The 12,817-nt window shown below is 34.8% G+C and overlaps 1 protein-coding gene across 7 annotated transcripts in view; it reads left to right on the top strand.

Annotated features, from left to right (window-relative positions):
• The window catches only part of LOC113042381 (disco-interacting protein 2 homolog C-like), a 106,657-nt gene that overhangs the window by 48,503 nt on the left and 45,337 nt on the right, over positions 1 to 12,817 (top strand). For all 7 annotated transcript variants that reach the window (XM_026201198.1, XM_026201204.1, XM_026201202.1 and 4 more), the window contains exons 2-4: positions 5,765 to 5,836; positions 10,346 to 10,453; positions 12,606 to 12,731. In XM_026201198.1, coding sequence (XP_026056983.1) covers positions 5,765 to 5,836; positions 10,346 to 10,453; positions 12,606 to 12,731 — 306 coding nt within the window. The remainder of the gene's footprint in view (positions 1 to 5,764; positions 5,837 to 10,345; positions 10,454 to 12,605; positions 12,732 to 12,817) is intronic.

Below are 12,817 nucleotides of genomic sequence, written 5' to 3'. Positions count from 1 at the left end.
ATCGCAACTGAAACCGTCCACATCAGCCTTTCCTGTCAATGTGCTGCGCTTCCTGTTATCTTTTATTTTTTTAATGTTTGCAGCGCTTGTTGATATCGACACCTTTCTCTCGCTTGCGGCCTTATCGCAGAGCTTCTACAAAGGGGTCAAGGGAAGAGTATTTCCTCTAGGGGAAAGACAGATTTCAATTTAAAAATGGTTTATTCACTGAGAAAGGCTGAGCGCTAATGTACCTTCTCTGCCTCAGAGCAATGAGGCTCTCATATGTCACGAATACCCGGACTTGCAGGATTTTCAAAGATTCGACTGGCCTTCATACCCACAAGTGAATTTTCTGTGCGTTTTTGTTTTATTTGAGAGGTTTGAGTCAGTTGAGTGAAGCTCTCATTGATTGGGAGGTTCATTACCAGCACGCTGGAGAGACCATGGCTCAGCAGTTTTCTGATATCCCTCCTCCCATGAGAATATACAGGCAAAGAAAAACATGTTGACTGCGTTGTTTTCACATCAGACAACGGTTTTAACTGTCAGAAATAGCAGTTAGCCCTTCAGGCGCACCCTTTTGTTTAGTAATTTGATCCGTGTTCAGCTGTTTGGGGGTAAAACACATAGCTCATTGTTACTTTTGGACGTGCACTGTGGGATGGATGTGGGTGAACCGGGCAGTTGGTGTGTAAATATAAAGAGTTATGTCATTTGCGGGTTATGTGCTTTAAAAAATGTGCTTTTGCTCTGAGGTTCATTGTACAGTGGCCCCAAAATGTGTTTGGATACTTAAAATGTCAAAATTTCAGTTATATATATTTTTTTTATTTCATGATATAATGAATTTAAATGAAGTATAAAATGTAATTTTATATTATATATATGTATACACACACACACACACATGCATGTATATATTTAAGAAAAGTGTTAGGTTAATATATTAAATATATTTATATATGCTATAAATTATATGAATTTAAACATGTACATGTAAATACATGTAAGTATTTTCAAATTATATGCTGTAAGTGTGTGTTTTTATATATACATAATAAATATACACGATACACACATATGTTACCCTGGATCATAAAACCAGTCATAAGTCGCTGGGGTATATTTGTAGCAATAGCCAAAAAAAAAACATCAAATGATCGATTTTTCTTTTATGCCAAAAATCATTAGGGAATTAAGTAAAGATCATGTTCCATGAGGATATTTAGTAAATTTCCTACCGTAAATTTATAAAAACTTCAGTATTTAGATTTTTTTGCACCCTCAGATTCAAGATTTTCAAAGAGTTGTATCTCGGCCAAACATTGTCAGACCCTAATAAACCATACATCAATGGAAAACGTATTTATTTAGCTTTCAGATGATGTATAAATGTCAATTTAGAAAATTGTTTTTGTGGTCCAGGGTCACATATATTATAAAAACAAAAACTTTTATTTGGATGTGATTTATATATATATATATATATATATATATATATATATATATATATATATATATATATATATATATATACATATTCATTTTGAATACATTTATAATATTATCATAATGTAAGTAATATATATCGGAATATTTTTTGCATTTTTAACATTTTTAAACATGCATTTTTTTCATATTTTATTTAAAAAATTTTGCACATGCGTATTTTATTTTCCCAACTTACTTTTTTCCCTCATTAATTTTTTACTTAGTTTTTTAATGACACTGTTAAATGTAATCATTAGCAAATATCAAAATTAATATCCATTTTTCATAATGCACTTGAAATGAATTTGTCCCATTTAAATCAGTAGCTTTTTAAAATGTATTTCTTTAGACATTTTTAGTCATTTAGTCAATACTTTGATCAAAATGTAAAAATGTGTGCAATTTCATTGCATTATATAACAAAATATCATTCTAAACGGCATCTTCTCTCAAAACAAATTCCTGAGTAGTTTAATTTTAACCAACTGGTTCTTCAAGTTCACACAGGTTTCCTAGCAGTCTTAAATTTGAACCATAAATCTATTAATCACTTTATTATCTCAATGTGAAACATTTTGCTTGAAAAATGTGCTATCTATCTTTAAAATAAATGCCACTGGCTTTGACATTTCATTATCTAGTGCAGTGATATTCATACATTTGAAACTTTCCAGAAACTTTCAGGGACGTTTTATTTGCTCTTGCTAGTTTTGCCCTTCGCACAGTCTCCCACACAAACACAGGTACAGTAGATAATCACAGCACATCTGACGCCTGCCTCGGCCCTCTGCCTGATTAGATCCCTGTGGAATACTGCCTCACACCAAACAGGAAGCCAATGACATCACAATATCCTGTCTTTTTGGAACACGTCCCTGTGACATCATATTCCTTCTGTTTGTTAGAGCTAAAGATGGGTTGTATTACACAAATCGATTTTCTATTTTTCTTTCAGCTTTGGTGGCACGCTATAACACTAGACAGGGCATTTCTCAGGCTCCTCTAGGGCCTAGAAAGGTCTACGAAGGACTTGTTAATATTCTCCAAGCTCGTAATCCTCTTAGATAAATAGAAGAGTATTTTTGCTTGTGAGGTTGTGATTTCCATAGAGGCAGATTCTTTCCACCCAAGCCCATTATTAAGACGTTTATGTTGTGGAAAAGGCAAAAGGATGGTTTCCTGTAGTCTGTGAGCCATAAGCTCCACCACCTGTAACATGTAATTACATTGTGCGCTCATGAAAAACCAAGAATTGCATTGTTGTTGCACTTTTTCCTGAGTGGGATGAAGCCATTTTGTTACGCTGTTAGCATAGGCTAGCTTAGTGTTTTTCAGCTGAGAAGAGAGTCACATAGGGACTTTTTTTCAGTGTAGTCACATCCAGATGTCAGCTCATCTAGAAACACGTGGGGTAATCGGATCTCTGCAGCACTGGACTGTTTTACATTCAGCTCAGAGTCTGTTCTGAAGGAATTTCAGGAGGGTGGATCCACATTTCCAGTCTAGAATGATTATAGCATCAAGAACAAGACTGACATAGAGCTGGATAATATTCTGGATACTGGCCATGATTTTGCTGGTGTATAAAATTAAGTAGTATTGTAAATGTCATATTACATATTTTAAATACTTTTTCAGGATTTTCTGATGGAAAAATAGTTCTAATGAACAGCATTCATTCAAAATAGAAATCTTTTGTAATATTCTGCACTACCACTCAAAAGTTTGGGGTCAGTGTGTTTTTTTCTTTTTCTTTTAAATCAATAAAAATTGATAGTAAGGAACCATATGGTTACAAAAATGTTTTATTTCGAATAAATGCTGATATTTTTAAGCTTCCTAAGAATCCTGAAAAAGTATCACAGGTTTCAAAAAACATATATTTAGCAGCACAACTGTTTCCTCCATATTATTGATAATAAATCAGCATATTACTATGATTTCTGAAAGATCATGTGACACTGAAGCCTGGAGTAATAGCTAATGAAAATTCAGGTTTGCCACCACAGGAATAAATGATATTTTAAAGTATATTAAAATAGAAAACTGTTATGATATCGCACAATAGTAGTTTTTACTGGATTTTTGATCAAACAAATGCAGCCTTCATAAGCATGACATAAGAGACTTCTTTAAAAAAAAAAATGTTTTATATAATGTCATAAAAATCTGTCAGTAGAGACATGGAAGTACATACCACTCTTTCAGCAGATCAAATAGCTTGTGGAGAAGAAATAAAAGTTCCTCTAGAACATCACAAGCTTTTTGTAGGTTAAACAAAGCGAGGTGAGTTATGCACCGAAGTTAAATTCTTCATAATAGGGGTTTGTTCAAACTGTGTTGTTTCACTCTCTTCACGGCGGAGTAGTCTGCACTGGTGTTTTTCCTTGCTTTTAATGGTTACAGTCTTAGGCAGAGGTGTCAAAATTTATGAGGGACTCGTCCCTCAGGGAAGGACAAGGAGAGAATAAGACTGCAAGAGAGAGAGAGAGTGTGTGTGTGTGTGTGCGGAGCAAAGAATAAGTAAGCGAGATAAGGACATTGAACGCTATGAATCTCCTGAGCAGAAACCTCCACATAAGGCAGTTTGATTGGCGGCAAGTGGGTGTGAGGAAATGAATCATCCAGTCTCTTTTAAAAAAAAAACCTTTTCGTTTTCTGCTTTTCTTTCATTCCAGTGCCCCTTCATCCTCCTCCTCATCAAGCCTTTAGCCTCCCAGCCATTTTTATTGGGCCGTTAAAGAGGTCATTAAGGAAAAACAGCCTTCACTGTCACTTTTTCCTGTCCTTCCAAGGATCTAAACTGGAGATGTTCAGTAGATCACAGCAGTATAGCGCATACAGTGTGCGGGAACATAATTATGTTGGCATCAAGGGTGAGGAGGACAAGAGTAGCTTTGTTCCAAAACATACTGTGCTGCCTACCTAGACTGTATTTTAAGGGACCATGTACTAAAGGCCAGCCAAAAAGGTAGGCAGCATGATGTTGACTTTTAAGATATTGATGTTTTGGCCTTTTTATTATTCAAAGATGAGATTGAATGTATCCTTAATTAGGTGCATTTCCCTTACAGATTTGTGCAAACATTTTGCGATATTGTATTATTATAAGCTGATAAAAACATCACAAAATAACAACTTTTCAGTTAAACAATGTTTTGCGACTAAAATTATTTTTTTCCCCTCTCGTAATAAGTCATGGAAATGGTCCTGAAAAACCACCTCGTGAGCTTAAATTTTTTTTTTTTTGCAATATATGGCGTATTTTCAATTTTCAATTTCAGTTTGTGCAATTTGAAAGGTGATGGAAATGCAGGAATTGAGAATGCAGTCCCAGAAAGAAAATTTGTACTTTTATTAAACAAGCATTAACTTGATAAAAAATTACAGTAAAGACACTTACAAACTTACAAAATATTTTTATTTAAATTAATTGTGTTTTTTTTTTAGAAAACCGTTTTTTTTTTATTGTAATAATATTTTACATGACAGTTTTTACTGTATTTTTATTCAAATAAATGCAGCCTTGGTGAGCATTAGAGGCTTTATACAGAAGCCAAACTTTTAAGCAGAAAGTATTAAAACAAATATTTCACTATATTAATTAAAAACGGCATATTTAAAGTTATCTTTGGGTATGGTAGATGGATACGTTTCATTCAGCTGCAGAAAGAATCAACCAAATTAATTCAATATAATAATTGAAATGGTTATATATTCTGTTATATTTAGTAGAGGGATGCTTTTATTTTATTAAGTGCCAAAAAATATAATAATTAAAATAGCATGTTTTACATTGTGTGGTTGTGTATTTCATTGCTTAGAGGTTTGACATTGTTAGCTTATCGCAATGAATAATTTGAAGAAGAAATTAATTTCAGTTATTATTCTACCTTAAAAGACAGCAAGGCGGCTCGCTAGGTTTTATAACAGAACTATTGATTTATCGTAGCTCTCTCATTTAGTTATTCTGTCACTTGTCAAGTCTCCACTATGCTCTCGTTATGCACCAGATCTTTTCTTAATTTCCAACTTAATGTGACGGCCCAGTCGCTTAATGCTTTGTGACAAGTCACAAAAGCTTGTTACATTAATCATTGCAGGGTGTACTATCCATTACCCACACCGTCCGGATGGTTTCCTCAAAGATCTGCCCAAAACACCTTACCTTACCATTTTTGGAAAAAATATTAAATGTTTTCAAAACCAAAAATGTATATCCTGAATAAAGCAGGTGGTGTGATTTATTTGTTTTTTTATGCACATTTTTGACGCCCCCTTTCTCTTGCAGGTGACATCACTCAGAAAGGATATGAGAAGAAGAGGTCAAAACTGCTCGGGGCGTATCTGCCACACCCTCCAGGTAAGAGTCCCAACTCTCACCTCACATTTAAAAGGTCACAAAGTGCTTTTATACCCACAGACTTTAAACAGCTGACGCAACCAGCTTTTCTACAGCAGATGGGTTCGCCTTCCCTTCTCTCATTTAAACAGATTCTAAAAACCTGCAATGGGAATCCTTTTCCTGTGGGCTCATATTCTAGGCAATAAGATTTTCAACAGATGGATTTCACAGTCGTTCTCTCATACTTAAATGAGCAGTGACTTTTGTAGGGCATCCTAGGCTGCAATACTATGCATATGTTAAGGTTGCACACATATATATCCACCTTTATGCAGGTTTATGGGATTTTAAATGCCTATTTTGTTATTTGACAGGCAGGAAGCTTAGAGATAGTGCATGATTTTAAGTATCATTCGTATTCTTAGCTCTTAGAGGTTTGTTCTCATCCCTAACCCAGAGAATGAGTTATAATATTAGATGATCAGCTATCTGATTTAGAAACATTCAGAAGTGCCCTAAATCAGATGTATAACAATGGAGTTTAATAAATTAGAGTTGGTTGACAGTTTACATTCAGCTTAACGTTTAAAGCTCCAACAGCTCTATTGGTCTCTTTACTCCTGTGAAAATCTTATTTGGAAAGCAAGGCCATCCATAACCCAGACCGGCTCCAGACTTAATCAGTCTATTTGCCCGCTTTTTCTTCAGTGCTGCTTTAAAATGAGCTGATAAGTGACTGCACCAGAATTAAGAGGCTCCTCTAAGCTCTTCTCAAGAGCTTCATAAAAGGTGCTTAGAACTTTTTTCTCTCGTTTCATTGAACTGAAACAACCCCTTCCTATGGATATTAGTGGGGGGAAAAATCTAATGTTCAGTGTTGCTTTTCAATAAGGGTTTCCTCAGTTGATCACCCTGGTCACTCGTTTAAGTGCACTTAAAGTAAATACTTTACATTAAGACTATCGATAAAATGCAGAGTCACTGCTGATCAAGCGTCTCCGACTTCAGTCTTTACAAGTACACCAGCATCATTAAAATGAAGAGCTCGGTAGAGTAATTGTTTGGTGTCGAAGAACATTTGAAGAAGAACTGTGCTTTTTTTCCAGATGAGGTGATTTCTTCTCTTTTACAGTTTTTGCCAGACAGGTATTTAGGACAATATATTTAGACAAGATTCATAATCTCCTCTTGCTTTGTGATTTGAAACTATGAGTGTACCATGAATTCAAGTGCTCTCAGTCAATTGAAAAGTCGGATTCAAAAATTCATATTTACTACATCGCTCAAAAGATGTTTATGAAACACTTGTAAAACATATTGATAGAAATTTAAATATTGCCTTTCTCTGAAATTATTTTTATATCATGCATATAGCCTAAATAAAAAATTTCATTTTCATGCATTTTAAAATAAAGTATGTGTAAAACAAGCTTTGTTACTGTTTTTTATATTTTAAAGTCACCTTTTTGAAGGCATATTCAAAGCAAATGCATAGATATTACGTTATATGTCTTCAAATGGTTGAAAAAATATGAAGATATTATATTTTCGGCTTTGTCGCCCAGCCTTACCCATAAAGTTAGTGCTGCTTTTATAGTTTGGTAAGAATTTATGTGACTTTTTAAGGTCTCTGATTTGTGCTCGGCGTGTCTGGCTGCATTGTTGATTAGCACGGCTTCTGTTGCCATAGCAACAGGCAGCACGCATGTTCCCAGTCTGGCTCCCAGTGAAAAAAAAAAAAAAACATTACATCATACTCGGGCACAGCGCATGTATCGTAGACTGTGGCGAGAATAGCGGCATGCGCCAGAAACAACGCAACGCCTCTATTCTTACAGGAGCTGGTGTTATTAAACAGTCCCCTAAAGGCATGAACTTGCGTTTAATGATCAGTCGTTTTATTTACTCGAGCAAGGGAACGTGGCACAGTGACACCTCCCTCAGTGATTGTGGGTTTGTGTGTGTCTCCTAGTTTTTAAGAGCATCCGGATACCAGCACAGACTTTCGACTGAATTGGGTTTCGACTTTAACCCAATCAGTATTGATCGGTGACTGTTAACCCTTGGCTTCTTAGTAGGAGGAAGACTGTGTGTTCATTGTACTTGAGTCACAAATGCACCATCACATCCTCCGCTGCATGAGCTGGTGCATGATTCTGACTTAACCTGCTGTCTCACCTTCTGCCTTATTGAATGAATAAATCCACCCGCTGGTGATTTAGGCTATGTCAGCACGGGGCCAAAATTGATTTCTCCTGGCTGCACGCAGAGCTCTTGGCTGGAATGCCGAGCGCAACCTGGGCCGTCTCACGTGTCCTAAAATCTGCCAGGAGGAGCAGAGTGGTGCTAAGCTCTCCGCTCTGAATCCAAGACAACAAAGAACAACAGAGCTGGCTCATCACAAGAGCCATTAATATGAGTCATAGCCGACCAATCGCTGCTGTGTGTGCCTGGAATTAAATATTTTATCTTTTCTCAATCAGGGCTGCACTGGCAAAGACATATTGGCAGATATGGATCGTCTATATATGGCCTCAGAAATCTCAACAGATTTCCTCTGAATTCGAAAATGTTATTCGTGAATCAGAAAATTCTCTGCTGTGCTGAATTAAACAGATTTTTACTTCAATATGATTGAATTAATTAAAAGATTAATATCTGACCATGCATCTTTAATGTGGTTTGTCTCACAGGTGAGACCTGAACAGCACACATTGATATCAGTGTTTAAACTAAACTCATGTAAGCTTTGACAGTTTAAACATTAAAGAGCCAGGGGACGCAAGCTCACACGCGCAGTGAGATGATTTGTGCGTGCAGTCATCCGAAGCACGCAGACCTGCGCCTCAGGACGCTCGCAAATATTAAGCTCTCTCTGAAGTATTGTGTTTAAATGGACAAATTCACAAAAAAATTGTCAAAATACCCATCTTGGTAAGTAGCATACATAGCCAGCTGAACGTACTTACAGTGTCTTAAACTGACAGCATTTTCTTAATATTAACCAAACAGCTACAAAAAATAAATCACTAACTGCTCTTGATTGAATAGGTTTTTTTTTTTTTTACTTTTTTTTTTTTACTTTAATAAAGATTGATCTGTAATTCATACAGTCATATATGCAATGCTGTTTTACATTTTATTACTTTTTTAAGTTTCTGTACCTAAAAACTGTTAGACCTACCTAAAAAAAACTGAAAATCACTGTTTATTTTATTTGTATCTTTATTCTTTTGTATTTATTTGTGCTGTTGCTTGTAATTAGATAGATTATTCTTATTTTCTTTATTTATTTGACAGTATAGTTTTTCCCCGAACATAGCACGAGCCAAATTGAACCGAAACTGTGACTCTAAAACCGTGAGAAAGTTGAACCGTTCCACCCCTAGTAGAAAGGTTAACTTAAATGTTTTGCAATTTGTTGTTAAATTGTTAAGTGGGATAAAATAAGATATTATCCATCAATAACTAGATAGTTAAGTTTGTCAGTGTTTATAAATGATCTATTTTGTTTAGTTTTTTGGATTGCTTATTTTTTGTGTATGTTTTCTGGATTGCTTTTGTTTTTGTTTAATGTTTTCGTTTTTGGATTACTTTTGTTTTGTCAGTATTTCGTTTTGTTTGTTTTACTTTTGAGATACAAACTTGCATTTGCGAGTTTTTATCTCCCAATCCTGTCTTTTTTTAAAGAGTTTAGATCTTGCAATTCCGAATTTGTTTTATTGCAATTCTGACCTTCTGAAAGTCTGAATTGCGAGATATATTAACCCGCAATTCTGAGAAAAATATCTTGCAAGAAAAAAATAAAAAATCTACATCTTGCAAATTCAAGTTTATATCTTTACAATTAAGTCAGAATTATAAAGTGTGAGAAAATAAATCTGGTAATTAATTACCTTTTAATATTTTTTATTCAGTGGCAGAAACGGGCTTCTACAGTTTTGTTTCTGTTTTGTTTTGTTCGGAATTTTACATCTCCAACATTATAATGTAGAAACATTAAATAACTGTTTAGTATATATATATTAGTATATATATATATATATATATATATATATAATATATTCCATATATATATGGAATATATTAGTACTGACCAATAATAGTGGTTTTATTAATTATTGGAAAGATAAAAAGTAAAAAAAAAAAAAATATATATATATATATATATATATATATATATTTTTTTTTTTTTACTTTTTATCTTTCCAATAATTAATAAAACCACTATTATTGGTCAGTACTAATATATTCCAGCTCAATTACTTCCGTTTTAAAAAAACAACAAACATTTAGGTCTGAAGGGTTGAGCGGAAGAAAAGCTACACTGAACTTAGAATGAGACAAGAAAGTAGGTTGCCAGTGAGAAATTGAAATGAGAACAAATCAGTGTACCTGTATCTCTTAGCCCATCAGTGAGGGAGAGTGTTACAGGAAGAGATCAGTGAAGTGGATATGTTATAAATGAGTCTCTGGCTGAAACTGTAATTGTAATTGTCCCTCTCTTACTCTCTTTGTGTCCTTTAGGGCTGGAGGCATCCATGGCACACGAGCGCCGGCCGCCCATGGTGCCCTCCGCTTCACGATACCACCGTAGACGCTCCTCTGGCACCCGTGATGAACGTTACCGGTCAGGTAAGTCAGCAGGGAGTTTATTCCAGCAGTGAAATGAGTGTTCCATCCTGATTCGTATGCCCCCGTTCACACCAAGGACGACAACTATAAAGATAACGATAAAGATATAGTTCTAAAAATCTTTCTCAATATTAAAGAATAGCAGAGTCCACCCCACAACTATAACATTATATGATTGTATGCTTGTATGGACACTAATGTCGTTATCTTTATAGTTATCATTCTTGGTGTGAATGGGGCTTTACATTGGAATGATAGAAAATAAAGCTGCACAGGATTCATATACCACAAATATACTTTATCCTATACCACAGTAATAGCAAGTAAACAAGAAAAAAATTAATTCCTTTAAAATGTATCTTCACTTGTGAGTATTCTGGTCTCATAATTTCAACTGCTTTATAGCCTTAAAACAAAATCCAGATAATTTAGCTATTTATACCATAAAGTATTGCAAAACTGAAGAAATATAGGTGAAAAAAAAACTTGGACATCAAGGAGAGGAAAGAAATAATATCATTTTCTTAAATATTAAAATAAAAAATCACACTCTGTTCTAAATGATAATGGTCTAAATGCATGACATTTAACAGGTTCATTAAAAATGTTTTAATGTTATATATAATTTAAAGCTGTGTTTTTTTTGTTGTTGTTGTTGTTTTTGCATGTCAGATTATGGATTTGTTTATCTCTGAAAATGTCACTGGCCTCCAATATACAAATATTGATAGATGATATTTACATGAGAGATTTATATGCCATAAGCTGTACATTTTAAAATTGTATCTGTCCCTGTCCTGTCTCTATGTCCTTTAGACAGCCACACACTGAAAATAGAATGATGAAGCAAAAAAAGTTCGGTAGTCATGAGACACAGCTTTTGAGCTTTTCGTTACGGAATGAGGTTTTATGATTTATACACATAAAATAAATACGATAAATACACATTTATTTTTGTATTTTTTTAGTAATGCTGAACAGCACATACCAGACTTCAACCACTGTCTTACTTTAATGACAACGTGGAATCAAAGTGGACCATATTTAAAGTAATATTTATGTTCTTAATAAATGTCCCTGCTCTTATTGTGCACATTCTCAGCCTCTGAAGCCACTTTCCTCCTCTGCTGATGTCATCAAGGCCACACAGTTGAGGAAAAATTGAAATGAACTAATAATATCATCAGCTCCAGTCAAATCCATATGGTTATGTCATACTCTGTCTTATATAAACTACTCAGAGAAGTTTATAAAATGAAAATGGAATTGAAACGTTTTAAGTTTAACGTTTAAGACATTCCATTTTTGGCTAACTATGCATTTTTAAATTCACACTGCATTTTGCTACAATTATCACATAGTATCACGATGAAAATGCAATCTCAAGTGTCCAACCTGTACGTCTAAATGCATTTATGAAAAATGTAATTTAAACGATAATTTTGGTACAGTTTTTGCTTGGACATGTTAAACATATCTAATCAATTTGGATAATACAATTTCATTTTAATAATGCAACTTACAAAGCGTTAAAATATGTTTTTCATTTACATATTATGTAGAAAATTGCAAAGGTAAATTATGTAATTGAGTTTTCATTTTCCACTAAATGTTGCACATTGTACAGTACAGTACAGGACAATGTAAATTTAAATACATTGTCATTTTGGATATTAAATTTCAAAATGAATTTAGTTTCATCTGCTTCCATATATCAGTTCCCTTTAACTGCATTTGAAAAGGAATTAAATCAGAATATAAGCAAATATCGTTTCGGATTATTCATGGGCGTGTAAACACAGTCAGTGTGTTGATGGAATATGTTGTTCTGTATCTCATTAGAGAGTCCAAATAACAGCTTGGATTATTAGAAGCCATGACTCTGCCAGCGTGAGGAGTGCAGCCGTGGGTACAACCTACAGTCAGCCATGGTGTCATCTCTCACACACACACACACACACACACTGAGATGAGTCAGTATTGCAAGATCACAGAAGGGCTGGAGGTGGTGGCTTGGCTGTCGTCACACACTCTCACGACCATCAGCCAGAGACTCATCTCATCCACGTCACTATAAACACCAGCTTGGAGGTCAGCGGCTAGTTAATACAGATTCCCTTCATTTCATATTGGTTTTTTTTTCCCTCCTCAGACGTCCACACAGAAGCAGTTCAGGCAGCACTAGCCAAACACAAGGAGAGGAAGATGGCTGTTCCCATGCCATCCAAACGCCGTTCTCTAGTGGTACAGACCTCTATGGATGCCTACACCCCCCCAGGTGAGCTTCACACCTGATTCTAAATCACTGTTCATTTAAAGTCAACATGAAATCCTTAAAAGGAGAATTTGCCTAGGAAAAGCCCA

This window comes from Carassius auratus, chromosome 24 (assembly GCF_003368295.1).
Source record: "Carassius auratus strain Wakin chromosome 24, ASM336829v1, whole genome shotgun sequence".
Lineage (NCBI taxonomy): Eukaryota > Metazoa > Chordata > Actinopteri > Cypriniformes > Cyprinidae > Carassius > Carassius auratus.
Note: the sequence above shows the minus strand (reverse complement) of the source record. Positions and strands in the feature narration are given on the sequence as shown.